Source organism: Lolium perenne, chromosome 1 (assembly GCF_019359855.2).
Source record: "Lolium perenne isolate Kyuss_39 chromosome 1, Kyuss_2.0, whole genome shotgun sequence".
In the NCBI taxonomy this organism is placed as follows: Eukaryota; Viridiplantae; Streptophyta; class Magnoliopsida; order Poales; family Poaceae; genus Lolium; species Lolium perenne.
In genome coordinates, this window is record NC_067244.2 from 130,547,195 (window position 1) to 130,574,035 (window position 26,841).

Sequence of the window (26,841 nt, forward strand, 5' to 3'; positions counted from 1 at the left end):
GGTAGAAACCTAAAAGTGCGCTGAGATGATTTAACCAGCTGAAATACTTGCATCATCCATGCCATATCGTAGTACAACCAGACAAAAAAATTGTCCCGAATATAGCTAACATGTTCCTCAACTCCTAGTGCTGAGTTCATTGTTAGAACCAGAGGATGATCGCATAAGTGCTAATCTTATACCATAAGAATATTACGAAAAAGCATCAAGTATGACAATACTACGTACAGGCAAGTAGAATGCTAGGGCCATGAGCTAACGATCTAGCCAACATTGGATGACCCGACGATAGTGAAATCTGCCTTGACAACACAGCTGGATCCTACAAGATAGCCTCCAGATGGGTCCTTGAATTTCTTGAGTGACAGAAACCAGGGCCATCCCCAGCCGCTTGCACCCCGAAACACGAAGATACCTGTTACCGTGAAAAATGTAAGATCAACTGAAATCAGGAGGCAGCAAGTAGTTGACTGATAGTTGCAAAGAAGAGCTGAACCTGTAGTCATGGTGAAGTGTTTCCCATTCTTTTGGTCCAGGATGGATAAAGTTAAGTCAACCGCCTTCCCTGACTCGCCAGAGAGATCATCAGTGTCTTCCAGGTATAAGTACAAGGAGATACAATCAGTGATGTTCCTGTCACCATGCGGATACATGCCGACACACCTGTTCAAAAACATGCAAAGTGACACATTAAAAAAATTGAGCACTCGGACAGAATATTCGATAATACTGTAACATGGTGCATCTGAATGTGTTTCTGCGTATTTCAAAATATACTAGAACTACAGTTGTTTGATTCCATGCTTAAAGAACTAGGCTAAGATATTCAGTTGGAATCTGAATCGAAAGTGACAAGAGAACTTGCTTGCATAGAAATCTAGCTGCCCCTAATGTGTGCTGGCATAAAACGTTCACAAGTACTTCTGGCCACTATGAAATTAGTAAATGTAACTTGGCATGGTATATATGTGCATATATATCCAAGAAATGGTCTAATGATTTGTGCATATTGTTAATATAAGTTATTTATATGTAACTGATAGAGATGAATACCACTTATGTCCACCAACTTCAAATGTAGGAGAACGAATAAAATCCGAGTCCAGTTCAAGGTAGTTGTCCATGGTCCAGGTGTAGGTCCCTTTGATGAGTCCTTTGTTCTGGACAAAAAGGTTCTGTACTGTGGTGGCCTTCTCCTGAACCACAACATCCTTCTTTTGAGAAGTGACTGTAATTTTTAATATCTTCACACCAAATACACAACTATCATCAACTAGAAAAGCAGATGATTTTCGTAGCTTCTGAAGAGGAATGAAACATTCATTCTTTGAGTTGGTATTCTTCATATAAAAGTAGTGGCTAGCTGCATTTATGTAAAGATTAGAAGATTAGAGAAAGAAAGCTTGCATGTGCATGTCCCAAACAATGTATGACTTCCGTTCACACCCCATGAACCAATTAAGAATACATGCAAAGATGACAGTTGTGAATCCGATGCTGATACCATGTTCGCTGTAAACCCAAACATGTCTATAGCTCAAACTTAAAGACCAGGAACCCAGCTGTAATTGGATGAATGTGCACAAGGAAGCATTTAGCAAAACTACCTGTGTATCCACAATACATCTTCTTTGAATGATTGTATACTGATAACTCAAACACTGCATTCACTGTGTCACCTGGCTCCAAGCCTGTCCGGCATAGTTTAAGGCAAAGACCAACATATGGAGTTTTAGCATCAGTTGTTTTGCTCGTTGATGGTGTCACTTTCAGCAACCTGGTAAAAGAATCGATGGACAAAAAGGTAAAACAAAGTCAACCTGAAAGTAGTCATAACTGAAGTAAGAATGAAATCATATTTGTTTCTTCGTGCATCCTATCAAATTCAGGCTCTAACTATAATTGCCATTTTGACGCCAAAGGAAAATGATTTGTGTGTAGTTCACATCCTAAATTAGTACTGCTATACAGATAACTACTCGACCTGCTGAAAGAAACCTAATAAATAAGCTGGCTTGTAATGCATCATATTTACATCTAACACACAGTAATTGCAGGGAAACAGGGAGGATAGATGGACACACTTGTGCAGCCGCTTAGTCAGTGTTAATTTGACCACACAGCCGGATGTTTTTATTTGGAAGTTAACAACGTCTGGCATTTTCTCGGTCAAATCTTTGTATCTAGATTACATGAATGACCACACAAAGTTTCTTCGTAAATACATTTGGAAGATGAAAGTACCACTTAAAATTAGAATTTTTATGTGGTTCTTGCATAAGAAAGTTTTGCTTACTAAAGATAATTTAGCAAAGAGGAACTGGCAAGGAAGTCGTAGATGTTGTTTTTGTGATCAAGATGAAACAATACAACATTTATTTATCGATTGTCCCTTTGCAAAAATGGTATGGCGTATAGTCTGTATGACTTTTAATATTATTCCCCCGGCAAATATTACGAACTTGTTTGGGAATTGGTTAGCGGGTGTACCAAAGAAAGATAAAGTGCACATCAGAGTTGGTGTTTGTGCTTTATTATGAGCCACGTGGAATACACGGAATGATTATATATTTAACAATGCAAAATCAACTTCTTTTATGCAGGTAATACCAATGGCTACACATTGGATCCGTATGTGGTCCTGCCTACAACCAACGGAGAAACGCGAGGACTTGGATATTGGGTGCAACCGGCTAGAGAAGGTTGCACGGGATATATACAACCAGTTCAGCTGGCGTTTTGATCTTAGATTAACATGGTAGCGCAGAGTCGCCACATGTTTTCTCTTGTCTTTAGATGGTTGATTCATGTCTCAACCCTGTGTGATCCATGATGTAATCTTTTGTAAAACATACACTTAAACTTAATAATCATCAATAAAAGTTGTATGCATTACTCGATGCAGAGGCTGGGGGAGAGTCTCCATTTCGAAAAAAAAAACACAGTAAATTGGGCAACATTCCTTTTGCAGTTATGGTGCATACCAGTTATACCCAGAGCAGTGGAAATAAGAAGATCTTGCTGACTTGGCTCCTGTCTTAAGCAGTGCCGAAAAGTCATGAATCTTCCATTGTAAATGCGGAACGTGGGCCTTTCCTAATCTTGGAGGAGCTGAAATTTCCACAATAGCAACGACTCAAAATTGCATGTCAGTTAACAGAAAATAAGTACGAGTTATGAGAAAATTCATATTCTGCCGCGTTTCCATGTAAATATGCTGCAACTAATGTCTACATCTTTAAAGCAGCAGAACAGTTTAATTTGTATGTACTCTTGTATATATTTTTGTAAAGAACATATGCAAAAGCTTTCTACATCTTCGGATTTAGCAGGAAATGGAGTTTGGACGCAAAAAGATTTTCATCAAAGGAAAAAAACCAAACTAAAACGTACAACATCAGGCACCCACTACAGTAGGCTATCTCTCGTGGCAGTTCATGCAGCCCTTTTCCATAGGCCTAATACCGTTGCAGTTGATGTACAAATTTAAAAAATCCACTAAATACAGTAACATGAACAAAAATTCCACTAAAAACGGACATTCTACGTCACAATTGATGGATCAGACGCAGAAATACGTACATGTGCTCCCGGAGTTGCCCATGGCTCTAGTGTGGTTCCTCTTCTCTCCTCCTCTGCAAGAGAAATTGATCATCATGACACAGTGCTGTGAAGAACATCAGAAGAATCTCTAAAGATTGTGCAAATCTTGATGAAGAAATATTTATCCTACAAGGGTGCGACTGTTGGTCATAATTATTAGCAGGTCGATGTAAAGAATTTGCCATGGGAAAAAATCAGATACTAAAAGTGATCAAGAAGTAGAATCCCTCCCCATAAACACGTAGATTCAGGCTTCTCGAATATACTGAACAGGTATTAGATCCAAAAGGAACTGGTCGTACTGCAAAACCCTGAAACCCTCTGGTCCGGAAATTGTTATATATGGTAAGTACAGTAGTTTACTAGTACTTAGAACGCTAAGATGCAGACGAAGCGAGGGATGAGAAAGACCTGGATTTTGGAGTAGATTGAGCGCGGCTGACAATTGCTTCCTCGGGCGGCGTTGGAAATCCGGAGGCGCGAAGGGACGGGCTTTTATATATGCGTGTGGAATGGTTCAATCACAACAATTTTAGCATGCCTTCCGCCTAAACTCTAGGGAGAAATTTGTTCGGATATTACCTACAACAAACTCATAAATTATGGCAAGGCGCTGCTTTACCGACTAACTGTCGTGGGTGGATGACTTGGTGATAGAGCATGTACAATGGTGATGAGTCAGTTGTCTCTAAGAGATAGTTATAGGTGATTTTGATGATGTGGAGGAAAGAGAGTGAGGAGAGAGGAGGCTGACTGTAAAGTTCCAGACAGTCAGCTTACAGACACCATTTTTGTTGTTGTATGAAGGGTGTCTATAATTTATACTCACATATAGCTATGGCTAAAAATAGACAACTTACAAACAGACTATTGTATACACTGTCTATATCATTGTCTATAGATGACATGGAGTAGTACTATAGACACCATCCGTCTAAACCAATGTACATGCCCTAAGAGCTGTTAGATGTATATATTTGCATATTGTAGTTTTTCCATATGTTAGGGGGCTTCCTGCATATTTGCACCTATACCTGTACTATATATTGTGGCCTTTGGCCCCATGGTAATAAAAGAAGTCTATTACCCTAACATGGTATCAGAGCAAGGTTAGCTCCTCTCCTCGTAGCCGCCACCGCCCGCCCCGGCCTCCTGCCGCCGCGCCCGGCCGCCGCCGCTGTCTCTCTCTCGTCGTCCGGCCGCCGCCGCCGCCCGGCCTGTCTGCTCGCCTCCTTCCACGCCCGGCCCCGTCTGCTCTCCTCCTTCCGCGCCCGGCCCCCGTCCCCGGGGCGCTCGGCTCCGGTCGCCGCCCGTCCGGCCCCGCCGCCGCCTGCCCGGCCCCCGCTGCTGCCCGTCTCCGGCTGCCCGCCCGGCCCCGCAGTCGCCCGTCTCCAAGGCCGCAGCCGCCCGTCTCCCAGTTTCGTCTCGATTTCGATCTAGTTCCGAGCGTCTCATAAAAAAAAATAACTATGTCTTCCTCGTCGGGCTACCTTGCGATCCCTCGCTGCCCGGTGATTTTTTATGGCGCGAATTATCCTGATTTCGCTGCCTTCATGCGCGTCCACATGTGCGGTCTTCGTCTTTGGGGTGTGCTTTCTAGCGAGGTCTCCTGTCCGCCGCGCCCCGCTGCTCCTACGTCGCCTATTGCACCGACGCCCGTCAAGGATGCTGCCAAGAGTGCTGATGATACTGCTCTGGCTGAGTATGACCGGAAGGTCCAGGAGTATTCTATCGCTGTTGCGACGTACCGGCTGGATTTGACTGACTACACTCAGTGGATAGATGAGGATGCTCGTGCTGCTGCTGTTCTCACTTCCAGTGTTCTACCCCAGTATGCTGCTGAGTTCGTGGCTCTTCCCACTGCTGCTGCTTAGTGGGCTTTTCTTCGTCAGCACTATCAGCCGTCTGGGATGCTCTTTACCTATCTGTGGTTCGCCAGGAGCATGCTCTTCAGCAGGGTGATTCCACTATTGATGAGTTATATACTCAGAGTGCTGCTATTTTGCGTTAGCTTGATTCTCTTCGTACAGCTGTGTGTGCCACCTGTCCCTGCTGTCTGACTGTGCGCGCGGATCTGGAGTTTCAGCGCGTATTTGAGTTCTTGTCGCGCCTCCGAAAGGAGTTTGAGCCGCTTCGTGCCCAGCTGCTTGCCTGTGGTCGTGTTCCGCTCTCTGAGGTCCTGTCTGAGCTTCGTGCTGAGGAGACTCGTCTTCGTGGTGCTGGTCTTTTTGAGGTTCCCTCTGTACTTGCTGCTCGTGGTCCTCCTGTGCCGTCTGCTCGTGGTTCTCCTGTGCCGTCGGCTTCGTTGCGGTCTCCAATACCGCCGATACTCTCTACTCCTCCGGTCCAGGGCCAGAGTCAGCCTCAGCAGCCTCGTGGTATGAAAACACCTACTCGTCCTCCGTGCGCCTACTGTGGCAAGCCTGGCCACAATGTCTCTAGCTGCTGGAGGAGGGATCCCAACTTACGTCAGCAGTACCATGCTCGTAAGCAGGCTGGTTCTTCAGGATGTTCTGCTGTTGCACTGTCTGATCATGACATTATCCGTGGTCTTCGTGGTCTGCTCGCTGCTACAGGCTCTTCCTCGTCGGGTACTGCTGGTTCTGTGTCTAGCTCTTCTGGCACCGCGATACCATCACCTTCTACACAGTCAGATACGTCATGCCTGTGGTATCTGGATTCTGGAGCTTCTTTTCATATGACTTCTGCGTCTTATATCCTTTCTGCTCTTCGCTCTCTTATTTCTCATGTCCGTGTTATCACGGCTGATGGTATCTCTCTTCCTATTTCCAGCCGAGACACCCTCTCTACTTCCTCTTTCTCTGTTCCTGACGTTTCTCATGTTCATAGTCTTAAGATGAACCTTTTTTCTACTAGTCAGCTTACTGATTCTGGTTGCACTACAAGAAAACTAGCCCATAGAGGCACTATTTTGGTTACGTAGAGACACTTATATTGCCTTTACATTCCTGTAAAGGCATTTTACCCATTGTCTTAAAAGTGTCACTACGTGCAGTGTGTCTTATACCATAGAGACATTTTGAAAAATGTTTATAAATGATATATGGTCACTTCGTAAAGACACCAGGTTTTGTATGTACACACATAGAGGCATTTCAAAGATACACTTCGAAAGTGTATGTATAGGTATAGAGGCACTTTCTTGCGGCATTTAAGCTTGTCTCTAACATTAATACAAACATTTTGGTGTGGCAACGTATCCATCTCTAGAAATGTAGAGACATTGAATAAAGGCATATTGTTTTGTCTATAGAAATATATCTCACACTGTGTAGAGACATAGATTTTGTCCTTTTTGAATATCTGGTAATGGCATTTTTAGGCGCATATATAGTCCCTATAGAGGTATCTTAACAAGTCTCCAGAGCGACATCATAGAGACATTCTTTTATGCCTTTACTTAGATCAAAACATTTGCTCTCTAAAAATTACACTACCGAGATTCAATAACATAATACACATACAAATTAAATGACATAGGAACAAAATATACTTACTCTTATTCACTGGGATTTCACTAAATGTAGATAAAGACATGAGTATTACAAATAAAATATTGACACCAGAGTGTGCCAGCTAGATGCCCATTAAAAAAAAGAACTGAAGAAAAAAAATCACAACTAACTTCTCTCTGCTATACAACATCACAAAAATCAAACGACATAGTCTTAATACTACACACCATTATACCATGTGACCAAACACTATAGAGTTCCCTTCCGAGCTATTGTTGCCAACCAACATATAAAATTCAGAGACCTTGGAGCCACCGAACCAATGCCACTTTCGTCAAAGAGCCAACCGCTGATATAGAAATATGTATTCCCCCTATCACAAATTCAAAGAAATTATCATTACTATCATCAACCCGGGCACTCCATGGGCTAGCAAATCTTAGAATCGCTTAAAACAATAGTAGTAAGGATATACTCATTTCATTTGTAATGGTGCGACTTCTTAAGAAACCTGCTGTGAAGCTTCTAAACATTGATGATACCAAATATATGTTTATATTGGTAACTTATTAGCATGAAACTGAATCCAAACTGCTCAAATCCTATTTACATGGATTGTCACACCATAAATAGTGCATGACTACAATATGTATAATGCTATGGTACTTTTAATCTCCAGAAATTGGTTGTGGGCCACAAACACCAAGCAACAACTAAATAATAAGTTGTTACTATGGTCTATACAAAATATTACCTTTTGTAAGCCGAAGTTGGTTGCATAGAGAAGTAAGAAACAAAGACTACGCAATAACTGGAGAAACCATGGGTGTCGAGATTGTATATATCTTACTGAACTTTCCCACTATTGATTTCAGTCTGGATGTAAATTCTTCTCTTGTAGTCTCCACGGACATTAGATGTACTAACCTGGCTATATGCTTCGTAAATTAATTCCGCAGGATAACATAGCAAAAGCTTAACTCCGCCACCCAACATAATTTTAACTCTGTTAGGAAAGAGGCAAGCATTGAGCAACCTGCTTGAGCTCCACACTTACTTGTTGGCAGCAGAGCTGAGCATAGAGTCCTGGCCAATGCTGCAACAGATGTCTAGGCAAGCTTTTCTTAATCGATGCAGTTTGGTCAAACAATTCATCAAACTGATGGTGTGCACTGATAATGGATCATTAGTTGGATCTGTGTATCTATTCATCAAAGTTCCCATCTGCACGTCATATAACTTGATGTATAATAGAGTATTTTTTTTACTATTTGGTAGAACAAAAACGGAAGTGTTAATTGGAAGGCCTTCATACTGGAGATCCAAAATAATTGGTAGGTATTGGATTACCAGAAGCTGTATGTTGGCTTCCCTAGTGAAATTGGGGATGAGCAAAGATGGACCTCACCTGCGTACATATATTGCATTACACGAATACATGATACCTTGCGCCTAACATATGAAGCTTGATCTCTAGCAGGAAATATGCACAGAGTTAGATCAGTACGGGACCATATATATACTATTGAAAATTTGGTGAGGTATAGTGCTAATCCAATTTTGCCAAGTAGAGATAGAGATGCAACCGAGCAGCCAAATCAAGTTTTGGAAATGTTAGCTTAAATACTAAGCTTAGGCATGAGGGCTTGACTACCAGATGTACTTACACAATAACAACAGATAAAAGTGGACTTAAAGCCATATGTCTCTAGAGTTTTATTATATGAATATTAGTAGCAATCAACAGAGTGAGAGCGAGAGCACTAAACTGCAGTCGAATCTGGAGCAGCTCCTCTGCGGTCGCGTGGCCGGCGACCTGAACCTGGAGCGGAGGTAGAAGAGTCCCAGCAGAACCACAACCTGAAATCCAAAAGCAAGAGAAAATTAGAGAATTTGGGGCTATAACTGAACGGGAAATTAGAGGAATAGGTTCAGGAGAGGGTAGGGATTCTAAGAGCCAGTATCCGCCCCAATAGCCCGTGGTCGTTGGCGGATGAGAGACCTGGTCAAGAAGAAACAAAGAGTTGATAGGTCAGGGGAATGTACGTGTGTGTGGAGAATAGAGTGCAATATGGTGTTCCCTCCGTAGGATAAGCCCCCGCTGCCGCCCGCGCCGGACGAGGAGGAGGTGCGGCCTCGTCGGAGAGCTCGTCCAGGAGGAGACCGACCAGCGGGGCCCGGCAGGATAGGAAGGAGGCCGACACGGCGCTGAACCGCCCCACGGAGTCACGGCGGTAGCCTCGACGGTGGAGTCGAGGAAGGCAGCCGGCTTTGGCTATGGCGCTGCCCCTTGCTGCTCTCACGGTGGCGGCGGGATACGGGTACTGCAGGATATGGGGAGGGGCGGCGGGCTGGTGGCGGATAGATCGGCAGTTCCTTCTGAGTTGAGGTTGAGGAGAAGGTGGGGCTGTGTGTGACGGGTACTGCGGACGCCCGGCCATGTGCGGGCTATGTGTTGCGGTTGCGGCTGCGGCTATTGGGCCATTGTGTTTGGTGCGGTGCTCCATCTTTCGATGTAGTAAGAGAACTTTCCAGAATTTTTTTTTTGCATATTCAAAAAATGATGTTGCTATAGATGTTTTACATTTTACATAGTCACCTATGTTCCACGATTTACGTACATAGTAAGTTTATATTTTCTACTTCATATTTGGAAACTTGTACTGTGATATATTTTGAAGCTTCTCCAACTTTGTATTAAATGATTGTCCTATAGTGGTTGTGTTATACATCTCACTTTTAAAGAATTCTACAATGTGTATCTCGAGTGTGCCAAGAGACATTATGAGGATTGTCTACAATAAAATGTTTCTACGGTTGAGTCAATCTAAAAAATGTCTCTTAGAGTGTCTTTATAAGCATGTTAAGAGACACTTTGGAGAATGTCTCTAGGTAGATGTCTCTTCCGCTAAGGCATTCTCTAAAGTGTCTCTCTTAATACCTCTATAACAAATTGCATTAGAATTTAGGAGACATAGTGGAAAGTGCCTCTAGCAAAATGTCTCTACTGCATGTTTTTGTTGTAGTGTTGTCGCGTCATTCTTGACGCTGATTCTTGTGCTGTTCAGGACCGCCGTACACAGGCCCTGGTTGGAGCTGGCCCTCGTAGCCTTGAGTCTCTGGGGCTATGGGAGTTAGACTGGCTTCGCGTTCCATCTGCTGACACTTCATCTGTCAGTTCTTCTGCGGTTGCTGCTTCTGTCACTAGCTCTTTTCAGCAGTGGCATCATCGGCTGGGTCACCTTTGTGGCCCGCGTTTATCGTCATTAGTTCGTCGTGGTCTTCTGGGGTCTGTCTCAGGAGATGTGTCTTTAAATTGTCAGGGTTGTAGGTTAGGCAAACAGATTCAGCTTCCCTATCCTACTAGTGTGTCTGTATCTCAGCGACCTTTTGATTTAGTTCATTCCGATGTTTGGGGTCCGGCCCCCTTTGCTTTAAAAGGGGGCCATCGATACTATATTTTATTCATTGATGATTTTTCACAGTACACCTGGTTGTTTTTTATGCGCTCTCGCAGTGAGGTGCTTTCTATTTATTAGCGCTTTGCGGCCATGGTTCATACTCAGTATTCCACGCCTATTCGTGTGTTTCGTGCTGATTCTGTAGGAGAGTATATCTCACAGCACCTGCGTGGTGTCCTTGCTGAGCAGGGCACCCTCGCTCAGTTCTTGTGTCCCGGCGCGCATGCTCAAAATGGTGTCGCCGAGCGTAAGCATCGTCATATTCTTGAGACTACCTGTGCTATGATGATTGCTTCCTCTCTTCCGCCGCATTTCTGGGCTGAGGCTGTCGCTACGCCGACTTACCTCATTAACATTCAGCCTTCTGCTGCCCTTCTAGGTGGCATTCCTCTCGAGCGTCTCTTTGGTAGTTCTCCAGACTACTCGACTCTTTGTTTATTTGGTTGCGTTTGCTATGTCCTTCTACTTCCTCACGAACGCACCAAACTGACCGCTCGGTCCGTTGAGTGTGCTTTTCTCGGATACAATGATGAGCATAAGGGCTATCGCTGTTGGGACCCCGTTGGTCACCGAATGCGCATCTCTCGTGATATCACGTTTGATGAGACGCGTCCCTTCTATCCTCGCCCCACCTCTAGTACTTACCCGGTGGATGATATCTCTTTTCTTCTATTTCCTGATGCCTCTCCCGCTGTCTCTTCTCCTCGACCTCTTAGTTCTGATGCTCCCCCTTCGACCTCGATGCCATCCTCTCCTCCGTCTAGTTCCCCTAGTTCTCCTCGTTCTCCGGCTTCGGACCCTTCCTCTGCTGTTCCTTCTTCCTCTTCTTCTGATGAGTCGTCTTCCACCGATGAGCTTCCCTCTTCACGGCCTGTTCGTCAGCGTCGTGTTCCAGATCGTTACTCTCCTAGTTAGTATGGTCTCTCTGTCGTCTCCGAGCCGACTTCTTATCGGGATGCCGATCGTCATCCTGGATGGCAGCTTTCCATGGCTGAGGAGATTGCTGCGCTTGAGCACACTGGCACCTGGGATCTTGTTTCTCCCCCTTCTGGTGTTCGTCCTATCACATGTAAGTGGGTCTATAAAATTAAGATCCGCTCTGATGGATCTCTTGAGCGCTATAAAGCGCGTCTTGTGGCTCGTGGCTTTTAGCAGGAGCACGACTGTGACTATGATGAGACTTTTGCCCCTGTGGCTCATATGGCCACTGTGCGTACTCTTCTTGATGTTGCTTCTCTTCGACGCTGGTCTGTGTCCCAGCTTGATGTTCAGAACACTTTTCTTAATGGCGAGTTGAGTGAGGAGGTTTACATGCAGCCTCCTCCTGGGTCTTCTGTTCCTGATGGGATGGTTTATCGTCTTCGACGTTCTCTTTATGGCCTGAAACAGGCCCCTCGTGCCTGGTTTGAGCGCTTTGCCTCTGTGGTGACTGATGCTGGTTTTTCTCCTAGTTTTCATGATCCAGCGCTATTTGTTCACACTTCTCCGCGTGGACGCACTCTTCTCCTTCTCTATGTTGATGATATGATCATTACTGGTGATGATCCTGAGTATATTGCCTTTGTCAAGGCTCGTCTTCGTGATCAGTTTCTTATGACTGATCTTGGTCATCTTCGCTATTTTCTTGGGATTGAGGTCTCCTCCACTTCTGATGGCTTTTCTATCTCTCAGGAAAAGTATATTCAGGATCTTCTTGCTCGTGCCGTCTTGGGGATGAGCGCACTGTTGAGACTCCCTATGGAGTTTAATGTTAAGCTTCGTCCTACTGATGGTGATCCTCTTCCTGATCCTACACATTATCGCCATCTTGTTGGCAGTCTTGTTTATCTTGATGTCACTCGTCCTGATATTTCTTATCCTGTTCATATTCTGAGTCAGTTTGTCTCAGCTCCTACCACCGTTCACTACAGTTATCTTCTTCGTGTTCTTCGTTATCTTCGTGGCACGATCACTCGTCGCCTTTTCTTTCCTAGTTCCAGCTCTCTCCAGCTCCAGTGCTACTCGGATGCTACGTGGGCGAGTGATCCTACGGATCGTCGTTCACTTTCTGCTTACTGTGTGTTTCTTGGTGGTTCGCTTGTTGCTTGGAAGACGAAGACACATGTAGCGGTTTCCCGTTCGAGTGTTGAGGCTGAGCTGCGGGCTATGGCTTTGTTGATTGCTGAGGTGACCTGGTTACGGTGGTTGCTTGCAGATTTTGGGGGTCCCTGTTACGACACCCACTCCACTTTTATCTGACAGTACAGGTGCTATCAGTATTGCACGTGATCCAGTCAAGCATGAGCTTACCAAGCATATTGGTGTTGATGATTTTTATGCACGTGCTCAGCTGCAGGCTCAGGTTGTTGCGCTTCATTATGTGCCTTCAGATTTGCAGTTGGCGGATTTCTTCACAAAGGCACAAACCCGAGCGCAACATGACTTCTTACTCTCCAAACTCAGTATTGTTGATCCACCATGAGTTTGAGGGGGGTGTTAGATGTATATATTTGTATATTGTAGTTTCCCCATATGTTAGAGGGCTTCCTGCATATTTGCACTTGTACCTGTACTATATATTATGGCCTTTAGCCCCTGGTAATACACGAAGTCTATTACCCTAACAAGAGCAACTCCAGCAGATACCATATTTTACGATGACGCCAAAACAAACTGCTTATTTTGAACGTGTTAGTATAAAAAGGGTGCTCCCGCGCGCCATAATTTTTTTGGGGTACTACAAATACTGCCATATCCAAAGTTGTATATTTGAGACCTGCGATTCAGCGCGCTGCCAAATTCCACCAACACGCACGAGTCCCAACTGCCGCCGGAAGTTTTAGCAGCATGCACACAACGCCCCCCTCTCTCTATGGCCACCAGCGGCGAGCGATCTGGCCGAAATTGTTGGTGTGCGGCCGCCTCTAGGTTGCCCCGTGTTTCTCCGCTCCATTTCATGCGCGGCCATTTTCGCTAATATAGAAGAAAAAACAGATGACCGGTTTATTAACGGAAAACTGTCCAAAGACCAGTACAAATACCCACGCATGCCGTTGTGGAACACGACCATCGCGAAGGCGCACACACAACAACCCTGGCTACCCACATAAGCTACACACACCACTGAGGCAAGGACGTCGAGGTTTCCCACCATCTTCATCATCATCACTCTGCAACAAATTTGACTTCCCCGAAGAAACAACCACCGAAGACCTCACCATAGCGGCATCGTGAAGCTCAATCCGGTCTATGCCAAATAGGTGACTCCTCACGCAGACTGGCAGCACCGACTCGGATGACATGATCCGGATAGGAGATGCGCAAGACCTGGGCCGGTGCCCCACTTCTACCTTGCCCATTAGTGGCGCACCAGAAAAGTGGTGTGCCACTGGTAGTTTTCTGGTCTGCGGTAGGCCGCAGCTTTTCTCTCACGTGGGAGCAACGGTGGATGTCGCCTTCGGCTGGGTGCACCTATTCTAGCCAATTTTGCCCCTTCTTTGCAAGTGATTTACTCACATGTAAAAAAAACTTGTGTCTCACCTAACTAGATTATGTTCCGAGAGGGGATTTTTGGAGCAGCCACGGCACGTGTACAATAGTTTAGCAAAGTTCGTCTAGAAGAGATGCTCTAAGTTTTGGATTATATATGTACATGCAAGAGAGTGAGTGACAAATAAGAAAAGTCAAATCCTAGTGTGCGAAGGGGAATGGTTGGTGGGGATGGGGCGTGCGCAGTGCGCACCTGCGCTGCCATACTTTTCCCTTACTAGGTAGGAAAGCGCGGCTTGCCGCGCTCATGTTGGAGAATTTCTTTTTTTCCTTTATGGGCCCTTGGCCTTTTGGTTTAAACGATTTCTTATAAAAAACTCTTTCTTTATTTGTGGAAACAGTAAATCTTTTTCTCGTTTAAAAATGAAATTACATTTAAGAGCATTACACAATAGTACATGAGAACATACATATCTTGTATATCTCTATGCTAGACACTTGTAAACTCATTTTTCATGTATTATACAGAACCATATATGAGTATATGACAAAATAAAAGGCTGCAAGGCGATATATATACCTCTTATGTCTTCACCTAAAAAAACACTCTTATGTCTTTCATAGTTTTTATGTTGCTTGGACACAACGCAAACTCAGCTTCGGAGATTGGACGAAAATATATAACCAAACCACAAAATAAATAAAGTTGGTTCACCAAACATGATCTGTGTTAATAACAAAACGACCAAAGACTAATGGTTCAGCTTGGTTGCCAGGGTATGCTGTTAAGGGTGTGGCTAGGACGACATTGACTTTATTTTCTTTTCATAGTAATCGTAAAAAGTCACTGGCTTCCACACACCCGGGTTCTCCAGGTTCTTAAGATGATGTTCACCGGTTTTGGCTTCATTAGTTTAAAGCCCGAGTCCTCTCTAGCCATGATTGGATGACCCAAATATGGTGAAGTCTGCCTTGACAACGCAATTTGACTCAATAAGATAGCCTCCGGACGGGTCCCTGAGATTCTTGAGTGGAAAGAAGTTGGACCAACCCCATGAAGATGAAGCCGAGAACACCACGAGACCTGCGACCACGGTGCATCAGTTGTAATCATGAGTTTTTCTTTTCGATAAGGGAGCATAGCTCCAGCCTCTGCATCAATTGATGCACACGGCTTCTTATTATAATAACCAGAAGTACGAGTTCAACAAAATTGCTAAGGAGGGTTGAGACGATCTACAAACGGCACTAATAGTTGGTAAGGAGGATTGAACCTGAAGTTACACTGAAGTGTTTCCCGTTCTTTTGGTCCAGGATGGATAGAGTCATTTCAACCGCCATCCCGGACCCAGGAGGGAGATCGTCCGAAGCATGCAGGTGTAACGACAAGGAGAGACAATCGGTGCTGTACTTGTCACCACACGGATACATGGAGATATGCCTGTTGACAAACAGGTAAAGTGACACTCAAATATAAGTGAGAACCCAAGAAAATGTTTGGGTTATTTGGTAAGTTATTGAACTTAAAAATATCCTGCTAAGTTTATGTAAATATACTAGATATAGTTTTTTTTAAAGTTCCATATGCCTAGAAATAAAGCTAACATGTCCAACTGGGATATCTTAAGTGTCAAGGGACCATCAATAATCTCTGTTTGCATAAAACGTTCAACAAAATATTCTGTCCACCACAAATTAGTAATTAAGTAACTAAATATGGCAAGCAAAATGATATGTACATATAAGATAAAGGTCTGATAAATAATAACACATGCTTATCATTTAAATATAACAATATATAATGTAATTGATAACCAATGATGAAATCAATACCATTCATGTCCTCCAACTTTAAATGAACGAGATCGGACAGAGTGCTTTGAGTCCAATTCAAGGAAGTTGTTCATGGTCCAGGTATATGTCCCTTTGATGAATCCCTTCTTCTGGACAAAGAGGTTCTGGACTGTGGTAGCCTTCTTCTGAACCACATCAGATTTCTTTTCAGGAGAAGAGACATCAAGTTTTAATATCTCCACACCAAAGACACAACTGTCATCAACTAGAAAATCAGACGATCTCAGTAGCTCCTGCAGAGGAATCAAGCATTCCATGTTCGACATGTAGTTCTTGAAATCAAAGCTGTGGCTGACTGCGTTTGTGTAAACGTTACACGATTAGAGAAAAAAGAACTTGCATGTAAGATCCAAATATCCAAATACTATATAACCAGCTGTGTCTCCCCTATTAAGCATGGAACTAGAGATCAAAGTAGCGAATTATATCCAAATAAAGATTATCAAATTAAAATACAACATGTATACTTACTCTCGATTGTTGTTCGAATCAGAATAGTGTCAACTCTCGAGTTTGACATACAGAGACAAGCTTGTGTGGTAATGGTCGTATTAAAAAAGTTATTATAACTGTTGGCTCATATTGATGGAAATTATAGCTCAAACTTGTCACACAAAGAGCTATAGACTCCCAGCTGTAATAAGATAGATGTGTGTGAAACACTATAATTCACGAGATTACCTTTGGCTCCACAATACATTCCATCAGAATGGTTGTATATTGACAACTCAAACACTGCATGGACGGTGTGATCTTTCTCCATGCAAATTTTTTTCTGCAGTAGAAGACCAAGAGCAACATATGGAGTTCCGCCGAAAGGTTTTGTATGCATTGGACTCACTTTCAGGCTCCTGGTAAATGAAGCCGGAAGTAAAGTCAGTCTATAACTCATCGCTGAAGTAAGAATGAAGCGTAAATTTCTTCAGTTCATGCATCCTATCAAGCTTCATCACATATATCTGATAGTATTTATGCATCCTATGGGTAAAAGATTAAAGGATGTACCCAGTGCTGAGAGCTCCCGCACTGTGCGGGGTCTGGGGAAGGTGTTAGTGGCAAGCCTTACCCTCACAAAGTGCAATGTGAGGAGACCGCGACTCGAACCTGGGACCTCTCGGTCACAGGCGGTGAGGCTCTACCGCTGCATCCTATGGGTAAAAGATTACTGTTGCTATATCTACTAAACGAAACCAGATGGTATTTATATTATCTATAATATGTTGATTTTGGTGACGTTCCTTTATATAGCTTTAGTATTATGCGTACCACTGATGCCCACAGCAGTGAAAAGGACCAGATACTACTGACGTAGCTTTGGTGTCAACCAGGGCTGAGAAGTCATGAATCTTCCATTCAAAATCTGGAACACGCGTCTTTCCTAGCAGGGCAGGAGCTGAAAATTTGGAAAAAATGCGCAACTCAAAGTTAATAACACATAAGAGAAGGGGAGAAAGTGCTCTTGAGAGAATTTGTGCGCACGTGGCCATTCCAAATTAACTACAGAATTTTTTACATGTTCTGATTATACGAAATCGGAATCTTGAATACAATGATCCGCGTGAGTTGACCATAAATGTATTAGAGTAGTTAGTCCCAATCAGGGGTAAAAAAAGACAAGAAGGATTGGTGTGAATCGATGGCATCTGGTTCTTGTATATAAGAGACATAATCTGCACAACTCAAAGTTAATAACAGAGAAGTAAACAGAGAATGTGCTCCGAGAAAATTTGTGTGCACGTGCTAGCTCCAAATTAACTGCAGAATTATTGTGTATGTTGTGAATTATATGAAATCAAGATCTTGAATAGAATTATATGTGCGAATTGACCACTAATGTGTTAGAGCAGTTAGCCATGTCACCAACAATCAGGGGTACAAAGGATAGAAGGATTGTTGTGAATTGCATTTGGCTTTTGTTTACATATAAGAGACATATAATCTGCACTTCAGGATAGGCCAGGCAAACGCACCTCTACTTCCGGAGTTGCCCATAAGCTGTTTGTCTTCTTCTTCTCTCCTCCTCGCCCGCAAGTGAAATTACCAAGGATTTGTTGTGTTGCTTGAAACCTCCAGTCGGGAGGACAGAAACAGAAATCGGAGATTATTATCCAACTAGGCGCACTAATCGTCAGGGATCGGATGAGGATTGAAGAGAGGAAAAAGATGTGGATTTGAGCGCAGATCGAGCGGCGCCTCTCAAATCTCAATGGCTTCCTCGGACCGCGTTGGAGGCCTGGCGCTGTGAGCCGAGGGGGTTTTATTATGGAGGTTCTAGCTAGGGACGAAACTGTTTGCATATCCATAACGAACTCCTGGATCGCGACGTACGAGTGGTTTCCGGTAATCTCACGACTCCACAACAACGCACCCTAAAACGCACCCGCCATCCCGCCTTGTGGCGTCCGCGTGCTACCCCGCGCTGCTAATGGAGGAGTGCCCCGCCGCCGGCGACACAAGGAGCAGGAGGTGACATGGTGGATTGGGCGAGGCGTCTCCGCATAGAACCGCCGCGCAGAGGCTCGCCGCAGAGTCGCAGGTCACGCACGGCAGGGAGGCGCCAGCCAAAATGCCACACGAAAATACTCATGGTTTCAGAGTTATTTCTATTACGTGCTGGGTCTCTGGCTTGTCTTAGACGGTGACCTCTCGTTTTAACCGTCGGATCAAAATCTGACCGCTCGCGTTCCTCCTCGCTAACGTCCAACGGCCGCTGACGACGACATCCGCACGCGTGGCCTAGTCGGCTTCTTCTTCGCCTCTCTGTCCAAACCCAATTCCTCTCTCTCTCACATCGCGCTGCTCGGCTTCTCCCCCAAATCGATGGATCTCCTCCCCTAAATCACCGCGCCGCTGCCGAGCTCGTCGCCGGGGGAGCCGTAGGTCTGCTCTGGTGAGTAGAATCGGTGTCGTGGACGCGGGGATCGACTCGCCGTCGGTGTGATTTCGTCCCATTCGAGGTGGAGAGGAGGCGTCCGCGACGGCGATTTGTTCTGCGTCGAGCCCGCGTCGATCCACAGCTGGTACGCTGGTTAGTGCTTCGATTTCGCGCGCCCTGCCCCTCTTACGTGCTTTGATTTCGTCCCGATAGCTAGAGGTGTTCGTCCGCCGAGATGATTTTGCCCGTGGCGGAGATTTTTTTGGTCGTATGCCTGTTGATTTTGTGGCGGAAACTCATCGGCGGCTTGGTATAGTTTTGCATTAGTGCCACTGTTGTGTTTGATTCGCACCGGATCATGTCGATTTTGATGATTAGTATCTCGATTTGCACTTGTACTGTTTGATCATTGTCAGAAGTAGCTCGAGAAGTAGCATATCGAGTTATCGTAGTAGTACTTGTAGCAGATCGAGTTTATGGTAGTAGCACTTGTAGCAGATCGAGTTGCCCTGCTAACAGTAGTAGATTCTAGTAGTTCATCCTACGCCCCACAGATGAAATCCAAATCCAATGATGGCTGTCATGTACTTTTAGAGTAGTTCAAGTTCTTCGTGATGTACATTTTGAGTAGTTCAAGTTGCGCAAATCATCACTGTCATGTGCTTTTAGAGTAGTTCAAGTTCTTCGTGATGTACATTTTGAGTAGTTCAAGTTGCGCAAATCATCACTGTCATGTACTTTAGAGTAGTTCAAGTTCTTCGTGATGTACATTTTGAGTAGTTCAAGTTGCGCAAATCATCACTGTCATGTACTTTAGAGTAGTTCAAGTTCTTCGTGATGTACATTTTGAGTAGTTCAAGTTGCGCAAATCATCACTGTCATGTACTTTAGAGTAGTTCAAGTTCTTCGCGATGTACATTTTTGAGTGCTGTTGCATGTATTTTTTTTAATAATGTGGGTGTATAAAATTTGATTAACATGTTGTTTTTTGTATCTGCATTTTGAAGTCAGCAAGGTTTATAGGAAGATTGATTTTACCTTTTGCATGTATATTTAAGTACTGGTTGATGTATAAAACTTCATTAACTTATTATTGTTGTATCTGCATTTTCAAGTCAGCAAGTTTTTATAGGAAGATTGATTTTACTTTTTGCATGTATATTTTAAGTACTGGTTGGTGTATAAAACTTCATTAACTTATTGTTGTTTGTACCTGCATTTTCAAGTCTGCAAGGTTTTATAGGGAAAATTGATTTTACCTTCTTGCATGTATATTTAGTACTGGTTGGTGTAATAGAAATTGGGGGACTCTTTTTTGCGTTTCATTTCATTGAAAAGATAGAAGAAGTTTACAACCCTCCTACGAGGTGTTACAGGGGTTTATTACAGCTAGGAAATTAGTGCACATCCCAGGTCGCTGGAAGCACGTCTCTCAGTCCGTTGGCACCAGCTGTAGCCCAGGCTGCCGCTTCGTCTTTGATGGTAGTACATAGGCTGCGGATGGAGGGCTGCTGTCCATCGAAAACGCAGCTGTTGCTGTGTTTCCAGATCATCCAGGGTACCATCAGGGTTATGGTAGTAAGTCCTTTGCGCATTGGGTTGGGGGTGTGTTGCCTTGCCACGATCCACCACTCGTTTTAGGGATGCGTCGTCCTGCGGCGGCCTGCAGGACATGCGCAGCCAAGATAGAATCTCATGCCAAATCTGACGCGAAAAAGGGCAATCTCTTGAGGGGAAGACCAAACGTTTTATCCCTATCCTCATCATACGGCCACAACAGCACCTCACACACACACACAGCACAAGAATTTTTTTCATGTGGCTCCAAGCCCGCCAACGATCCCTGTCCTCCTCTGTGGCTTCTTCCATAGGCTTACCCACCCAGATGGATGCATCTTCTCCTCGGCATGCACTCTGGAAACGAACAGTTGCCTGTAGCATTGCGTAGGACTTGTAAAGTTGTAACTGACAGGCAACGGGCGAGCAACAGCCATGGAGCCTGCGGCAACTAGCATGATCTCCCTGGGAGCATCGTCCGCTGCCGCCGCTGCTGCGAACCACGGCTTTTGGCATTGTGCTGCAGGCCTTGCCTGGCGATTTGATCGGCGGTCCAGCATCGATCGATGTTTGGTGAGCCAATGGAAGAATTTGACTTGGTTAGGTGCCCAACTCTTCCATATGAGCTTCCATTAAGCGCAGTTGCTGGAGCCCTTGAACGATGCGAGATAGGCCGATTTTTGGCGATATACTTGCTGCTGTTGTGCCACTTCCAGATAAGGGAGTCATCGTTAGTGGTGTATAAAACTTCATTAACATGTTATTTTGCATCTACATTTTCAAGTCAGCAAGGTTATAGGAGGATTTGACTTACCCTTTTGGATGTATATTTTAAGTACTGGTTGGTGTATAAAAGCTTATTAACATGTTGTTTTTTGCATATGCATTTTCAAGTTGACTTATCTTTTTTGGATGTATATATTAAATATTGTGGATGTATAAAATCTTATTAACATCTTCAGATCTGCATATGCATTTTCATTTCAGCAAGGTTACAGAGAAGTTTGACTTATCTTTTTTGGATGTATATATTTAATACTGTGGATGTATAAAAGCTTATTTAAATGTTGTTTTCCAGGTTTTCTACTCTGGATCATTTGTTTCTGTCATCTATTAGGTTGCAATGAAACCTGTAATCCCTCTCGTAAGAAATCTGTCCCACCGTATGCATGATTTTTTTATGGATTTTTTTGTTATGTCTCGCTGATTAGGTAATTCTTGCGTTTTTCTAATTTTTGCATGTTGCAGAAACATTCTAAAACTCCAAAAAGCCGGCAGAAACATTCTAAATTCAAGAGGATGAAGGAGAGGTTACAGTATAAATTTGTATCTCAGGGTGTGCAAGAAGAACCAGTACCATTGCAGACTGTTCCTCCTTCTGATGAGCCCGCTATCGATGTGCCAGAGCATCCAGTACATGATGATGAAAAGTTAGATGAAGAGGATAATGTTGTTGACAAGAAGGTTTTTTTTGTAACTCTTTTTTTTGTTTCTACTGTATGCTTCCCCTTTTTCATTTCTTTTCTTACTTATGCATGGTGTAAATGAGTGTTGTTTCTCATGCTACTACATTTTTTGCTGCAGAACAACTTATTCAACCGATCTTCACCAATGAAGGTTGTTAGGGTTTGCAAAGGAATGACATCTAAGCAGCGTGCTTTGATCAGAGGAGCAGATTTTGGTGCCATCCTTAGTATGAAGTGTTCAAAGTTAATCCCAGAGTTATGCAGATTCCTGATGGAACACTTTGATCCAGTTGCTTGTGTTCTTGATTTTGGTGAGAGGGGTAAAATCCCAGTCAATGTTCAGTCGGTTGTGAGTGTGATGGCAGTACCCATGGGTACACACCCTGTCCCTTACAAGCAAAACATCGATGCAACTAGTTCTGTGCTAGAGATGATGGGGATAAACAATGGGAGGCAACCAACCTTATCAGAGGTGGAGAAGCAGTTGGAACGCAGCTATCCCGCTGATGATGCTTACTTGAGGAAGTTCATTATCTTCCTTATGTCTTCTGTGCTTGCGCCTACAACCGGAATTTATGTTAGCCCAAAGTGCTATCCAGCGGTGATTAACATAGAAGCAATCCGAAGGTTGGACTGGGCAAGATTTATTATCGACATCCTCATTAAGACCGCGAACGCGAAAGGAAAAAAGAACTGGTTTAAAGCTTGCATGCCATACCTAATGGTGAGTTCCTTCATTTCTGTTTTGACTCTTTCTATTCTTTTTTTCTTTTGTTTTTTGTAACATTTTGCTTAAAAGACATAATCACTTGTTGTTTTCTACATTGTTTTTGTAGGTTCTATATGTAGATTCACTGGAATCAGACGTTGTTGATTTGCCGCCAGGACCTCGCATTTGTGTTTGGACTAACCAATTAATAAGGCATGTTGTAAATTTGGATACCAACACTGATGGATCATTTGGGAAATTACCGGTACTGCCCATTGTTCCTTTTAATTCTTTCATTTTTTTTGTTTTTTTCCAAAGTATGAACTGGTTCTCCTAATAATTATACACTGTCTTTTGTAAATAGTTTCTTCTTTGTACCTTCCATATGGTACCATTTATTGGATGTTCAACATTTTTTTAGAATACCATGTTTGATTTTACTTAACAACCTTTTTATTTATAAGAAATTTGTGTTACTGCCACAGCTCAAGGCTTGCTTTCGGAACAAGACTGTACTTTTCAAAAATGACCCATCTGCTATAGACATGTTCATCAGATGTCATGCACAAGAATATCCAAACGAGGAAGTAAGTTTTTTCTTCCAGTTGACATGAAATGTTTTCTAGTTACTATGAGTGCACTAGTTTCTAATGTTTTTCCATTCTCTTTTTCGGTTTTGTTGCAACAGAAATTGGTACAGTACAGAGAAGCTGTCATAAACATGTGCACTGCGTTTGAGGATGGATTATCTCAGTTTATCAGGTCATTTGCTCCGAATCAAGTAAAAGAAGGCAATCCTGATGTTCATCAGGCACAGGATGAAGTTGATAACATGAGCAAGCACAAACACCGTAGGAGAGCTACAAAAGTGCAACATACTGTCAGAGACGACGGAGAACAGAAAGATGTGCAAGTGGACCAGATGGAAGGTGAAGCAAATCCTAGAGACAATGAGGTAAAATCCAAGAAAAGGAAACCCGATGACAGAATTATAGCTGCGGGACGACCTAAGAAGAAGAAGATGAAAGTGTCTGCTGTCAGTGAAGATTGTCATGTCGAAGGACCCGCGGTTTTTTCTGAAGAAAAAGCATCAGATGGTCAAAGTGTTGACATTACATGCAACATGTTTGCTGAAGAAAAAGCATCAGATGGTCAAAGTGTTGACATTACATGCAACATGTTTGCTGAAGAAAAAGCATCAGATGGTCAAAGTGTTGACATTACATGCAACATGTTTGCTGAAGATGATCAGACACTCAACAAAGAACCTGCGAAACTATACGAGGAAGATGGTACTGATGAAGGCAATGTGAGTCTTGAAGAACTTGTTCAAGCCAGTGAGGAAGTACTTCCTATAGTGCCTGTGGAGACAGAAGTATCTCTTCCGCATACAAACACAGTTGATGCATTGAGGATTCTTCAAGGATATGGTACTGGATCTCAGTCAAGCACTGAAACTCCTCAAGTTCATATCACTGGAGAAGGCATGCAAGTTGAGCAAGAGGATGAGAGAAGTAATGGTTCTGCTCAACTGAAAACAAAGACGAGTAAATCTGTTTCATTTTCAGACCAGGGGCAGGTTACTCCAGTTGCCAGAAGGCCTGTCACTAGATCAATGTCTCCTGTAAAATCTCCATTTCATAAGGAAGATGTCAAAAATACTTCTCCTAGCCCAAGGAGGCTTACGAGGTTTGCTACTGCTGAAGCACGGGCTAATGCTAGTTTGACGAAGCTTTGCAATTCTCCTTCATCTTCTTCAAAGTCTTTTAGAAACATGTCCAAGAACTTGTCTGTCGAACTTGAAAATGCAGAAACTCCAGAATCAGAACATCAGAGGAAGGTTAGAGAGTTGGCAGAGGATTGCCCATCTTTTGATCTCGGATTCAGTCCTGGCAAGAAGACAGTGGTTCAGCATACAGTTCCTGAACTGATAGTTCGTGAGCTCACAGTTTCTGAGCAGACAGAGCAGACAGAGACATCACATGTCCAGCAAGTTGAAATAGTACAAAAGGAACAAGATTCACAAGTGGATGAAGTTATTGTCATATCTAGCAATGATAGTGGAGACTCCCTCGACAAGATTTTTGCTTCAATTGAGATGCCTATCTCAGGAGGAAAAGCCATTAACTTGCAGAATTCATCTGTTGTTTCACCTACAACTCCTGGTAGTTCCACACCCATTCCTCAAACAAAAAGGATTTTGAAGCTAGGACCTCAACAGAAATCGCCATTTGTTGCAAACGATAAGAAGCCTTCTGTACCCAAATCAGATACTGAGTTATACAATAAGGTGTGCATGTATGGAGGCAGAAATAGAGATAAGTTGAATGAGGAAAGGATTATCGACTATGGAAGTTTCTTCGTTGAACTCCGCGATTTATCAGACTCAGTCAAGCCAGGAGGTTGGCTAAGCAACACAACCTGCGAGATCGCATTGCAAGTTCTTTCTGCAGAGATGGCCAAGCAGAAGAAATTCATTATGCCTCTTATGATTGCGGTTAGTAAAATCATTTTTTCAATTAAAATGTTTTCTTCTGTGCATTTTCCTGGATATGTCTTTTTTTGCTCTCTCTAACTTGTCCCTTTTTATACTTTATAATGGTGTGCAGACTAAACTAAGGAGTGCAACCAACTGTATATTAGATAGGACTGTTAGGAAAGCTTTCGAGTGTTCACCTACGCACCGCCTAGACCACAAAGATATGGTACGTTCTATCTCTTGTTTTATGCTTCCTCCATTTTTTCCTTTTTAAAAGCTTCCTGGATACATGCTTACTGCATTTTTTCTCAAATATAACAATGATAACTTATACAATGATAACTTATACATGCTTCCTGGATATGGGTGTTCTTTTATACAATTATAACTTATTTTTCATTGGAGATTCTACATGTAACTAAAAAACTTATTAGCAATACATGATTCAAAGAGTTAGAACATAATTTGGAAGTATTTTTTTTACATTTCTTCTCAAATATAACATGCTTCTGTGTTTCTAAGCTTATGTTCCCGCTACGGTTATGTTCCTCATCCTACTTTTCTCTACAACAACTGTACAGATAATGTTTTCAGTTCTTCAAGATTTGACACCTGAAATCAAGAAAATGACTGGGCACTACTATCTTATTGTGTTGAACTTGACGTCGGGGAGGTTTGAAGTGATGGACTCACTAAGGCGTGAGGGGGACAAAGCGCTGATGGCTGATGCTCGAACAATTATTGGAAGTATCAAGCATTTGTGGGCAACAAACTACAGTGAATCAAAAATCGACATCTCGAAATACAAAACAGTGCACATAACTACACCAAGGCAATTGACTACGTAAGTACTACTTCCTTCTGCATAAGAAATTCTACTTTTCCCTAGTTGTCCATGGATTTTTTAGCTGATATATGCATTTTCCATTTTTTATGTTTTCCAAGGTATGACTGTGGGTTCTTCATGCTCAAGTACATTGAGTGTTGGAATGGGAGAAGGATGGCACCAATTAATCCATCAGACATGCCTGCGCTTAGGAAGATATTCCTGAAGAAATGGATGGATTATGTCGAGAACAGGATTGACTGGGAGGAACTTCTCTTCCCAGTAAGGAAGTGTTGATCTTACTCTTTGATGATAGGGAGCCAGGTAATAATGTCTGAAGACCAGAATTAGTATTTTGTTGTCTGTTTTTTGTATGACAGCTGTGGTATATAAGTGTATTTTCCTGTGTGCTATTTCTCTACACACTGTTTTATACATATATGTTTTCTTGTACTTTTTTCTGAAACAATGTTTGATTGAATGTGTTTTTATACATTTCTGAATGTGCTTACAAAGTGCATTTGCTACATGATAAATGATTGCTGTCTAGTAAGCACATGGACATCAATAAATGATTGATCTAACAGTAAGCACATGGACAGCAATTCAACACAAAGTTTCGCATTCATCTAACATCATGAAGCACATGCATGTAAAAAGATCATGCCACCTACCACCACAGTAAGAATACTACAAGTTTGACTTCATCACAAAGCTAAGTTCATTACAACTTAAATCATAAACAAAACAACTTTGCATTTTTTAATAAGCTAGACCATTTCACGGAAGAAATCTATTTCCTTTGATTCTGGTCCTGGCGTTATCTTATCTTTGCATGTAGCTGCAGTGTGTTGGATTGACCCACATACACTGCATTTCACAACCTTTGTAGCCTTCAAGTGCAGTCCAGATTTCTTCCTCTTTTCAGCTGGACGACCTTGTTTCGCAGTATAAACCGGATCCTCAACATGGTCAAACTTTGAAGAATTCCCTTGCCCATCATCACCTACATTTTCTACATCTGGTGCCTCATCAGAATATGGAGCAGCCTGTTTCTTCTTCTTCCT

General features: G+C 43.1%; 2 protein-coding genes and 2 long non-coding RNA genes across 4 annotated transcripts; 1 reads left to right on the forward strand and 3 right to left on the reverse strand.

The window, feature by feature from the left end:
* Positions 1 to 263: 263 nt before the first annotated feature.
* Positions 264 to 1,507, reverse strand: LOC127333380 (ubiquitin C-terminal hydrolase 12-like). Its single transcript, XM_071823101.1, has 4 exons — positions 1,447 to 1,507; positions 1,054 to 1,363; positions 497 to 663; positions 264 to 415 (listed from the first exon to the last, which is right to left on the reverse strand). Exons 1-4 carry the CDS (start codon positions 1,505 to 1,507, stop codon positions 264 to 266), a joined length of 690 nt encoding a protein of 229 aa, XP_071679202.1.
* A 6,175-nt stretch (positions 1,508 to 7,682) lies between these two features.
* LOC127302160 (uncharacterized) lies at positions 7,683 to 9,545 on the reverse strand. The gene is made up of 3 exons (XR_011742435.1): positions 9,126 to 9,545; positions 8,849 to 8,939; positions 7,683 to 8,552 (listed from the first exon to the last, which is right to left on the reverse strand). It is a non-coding gene; the product is annotated as an uncharacterized lncRNA (long non-coding RNA).
* Positions 9,546 to 14,687: 5,142 nt separating this feature from the next.
* LOC127302242 (uncharacterized) lies at positions 14,688 to 18,099 on the reverse strand. The gene is made up of 6 exons (XM_051332668.2): positions 17,833 to 18,099; positions 17,129 to 17,255; positions 16,544 to 16,713; positions 15,842 to 16,157; positions 15,283 to 15,449; positions 14,688 to 15,092 (listed from the first exon to the last, which is right to left on the reverse strand). The coding sequence occupies exons 1-6, from the start codon at positions 17,852 to 17,854 to the stop codon at positions 14,941 to 14,943; spliced, it is 954 nt and encodes a 317-aa protein (XP_051188628.1). The 5' UTR covers positions 17,855 to 18,099; the 3' UTR covers positions 14,688 to 14,940.
* Positions 18,100 to 25,096: 6,997 nt separating this feature from the next.
* On the forward strand, positions 25,097 to 26,084 carry LOC139831406 (uncharacterized). The gene is made up of 3 exons (XR_011746117.1): positions 25,097 to 25,174; positions 25,530 to 25,792; positions 25,894 to 26,084. It is a non-coding gene; the product is annotated as an uncharacterized lncRNA (long non-coding RNA).
* Positions 26,085 to 26,841: the final 757 nt, after the last annotated feature.

Coding starts and splice junctions, on each gene's coding strand:
- LOC127333380 (XM_071823101.1), bottom strand. CDS start 1,507: ATGGTATCAGCATCGGATTCACAACTGTCATCTTTGCATGTATTCTTA. Junction 664..1,053: donor GAAGTTGGTGGACATAAGTG/GTATTCATCTCT, acceptor GTTTTTGAACAG/GTGTGTCGGCATGTATCCGC. Junction 416..496: donor ACACTTCACCATGACTACAG/GTTCAGCTCTTC, acceptor TCACGGTAACAG/GTATCTTCGTGTTTCGGGGT.
- LOC127302242 (XM_051332668.2), bottom strand. CDS start 17,854: ATGGGCAACTCCGGAAGTAGAG. Junction 17,256..17,832: donor GGGCAACTCCGGAAGTAGAG/GTGCGTTTGCCT, acceptor CCAAATTTTCAG/CTCCTGCCCTGCTAGGAAAG. Junction 15,093..15,282: donor ACACTTCAGTGTAACTTCAG/GTTCAATCCTCC, acceptor CCGTGGTCGCAG/GTCTCGTGGTGTTCTCGGCT.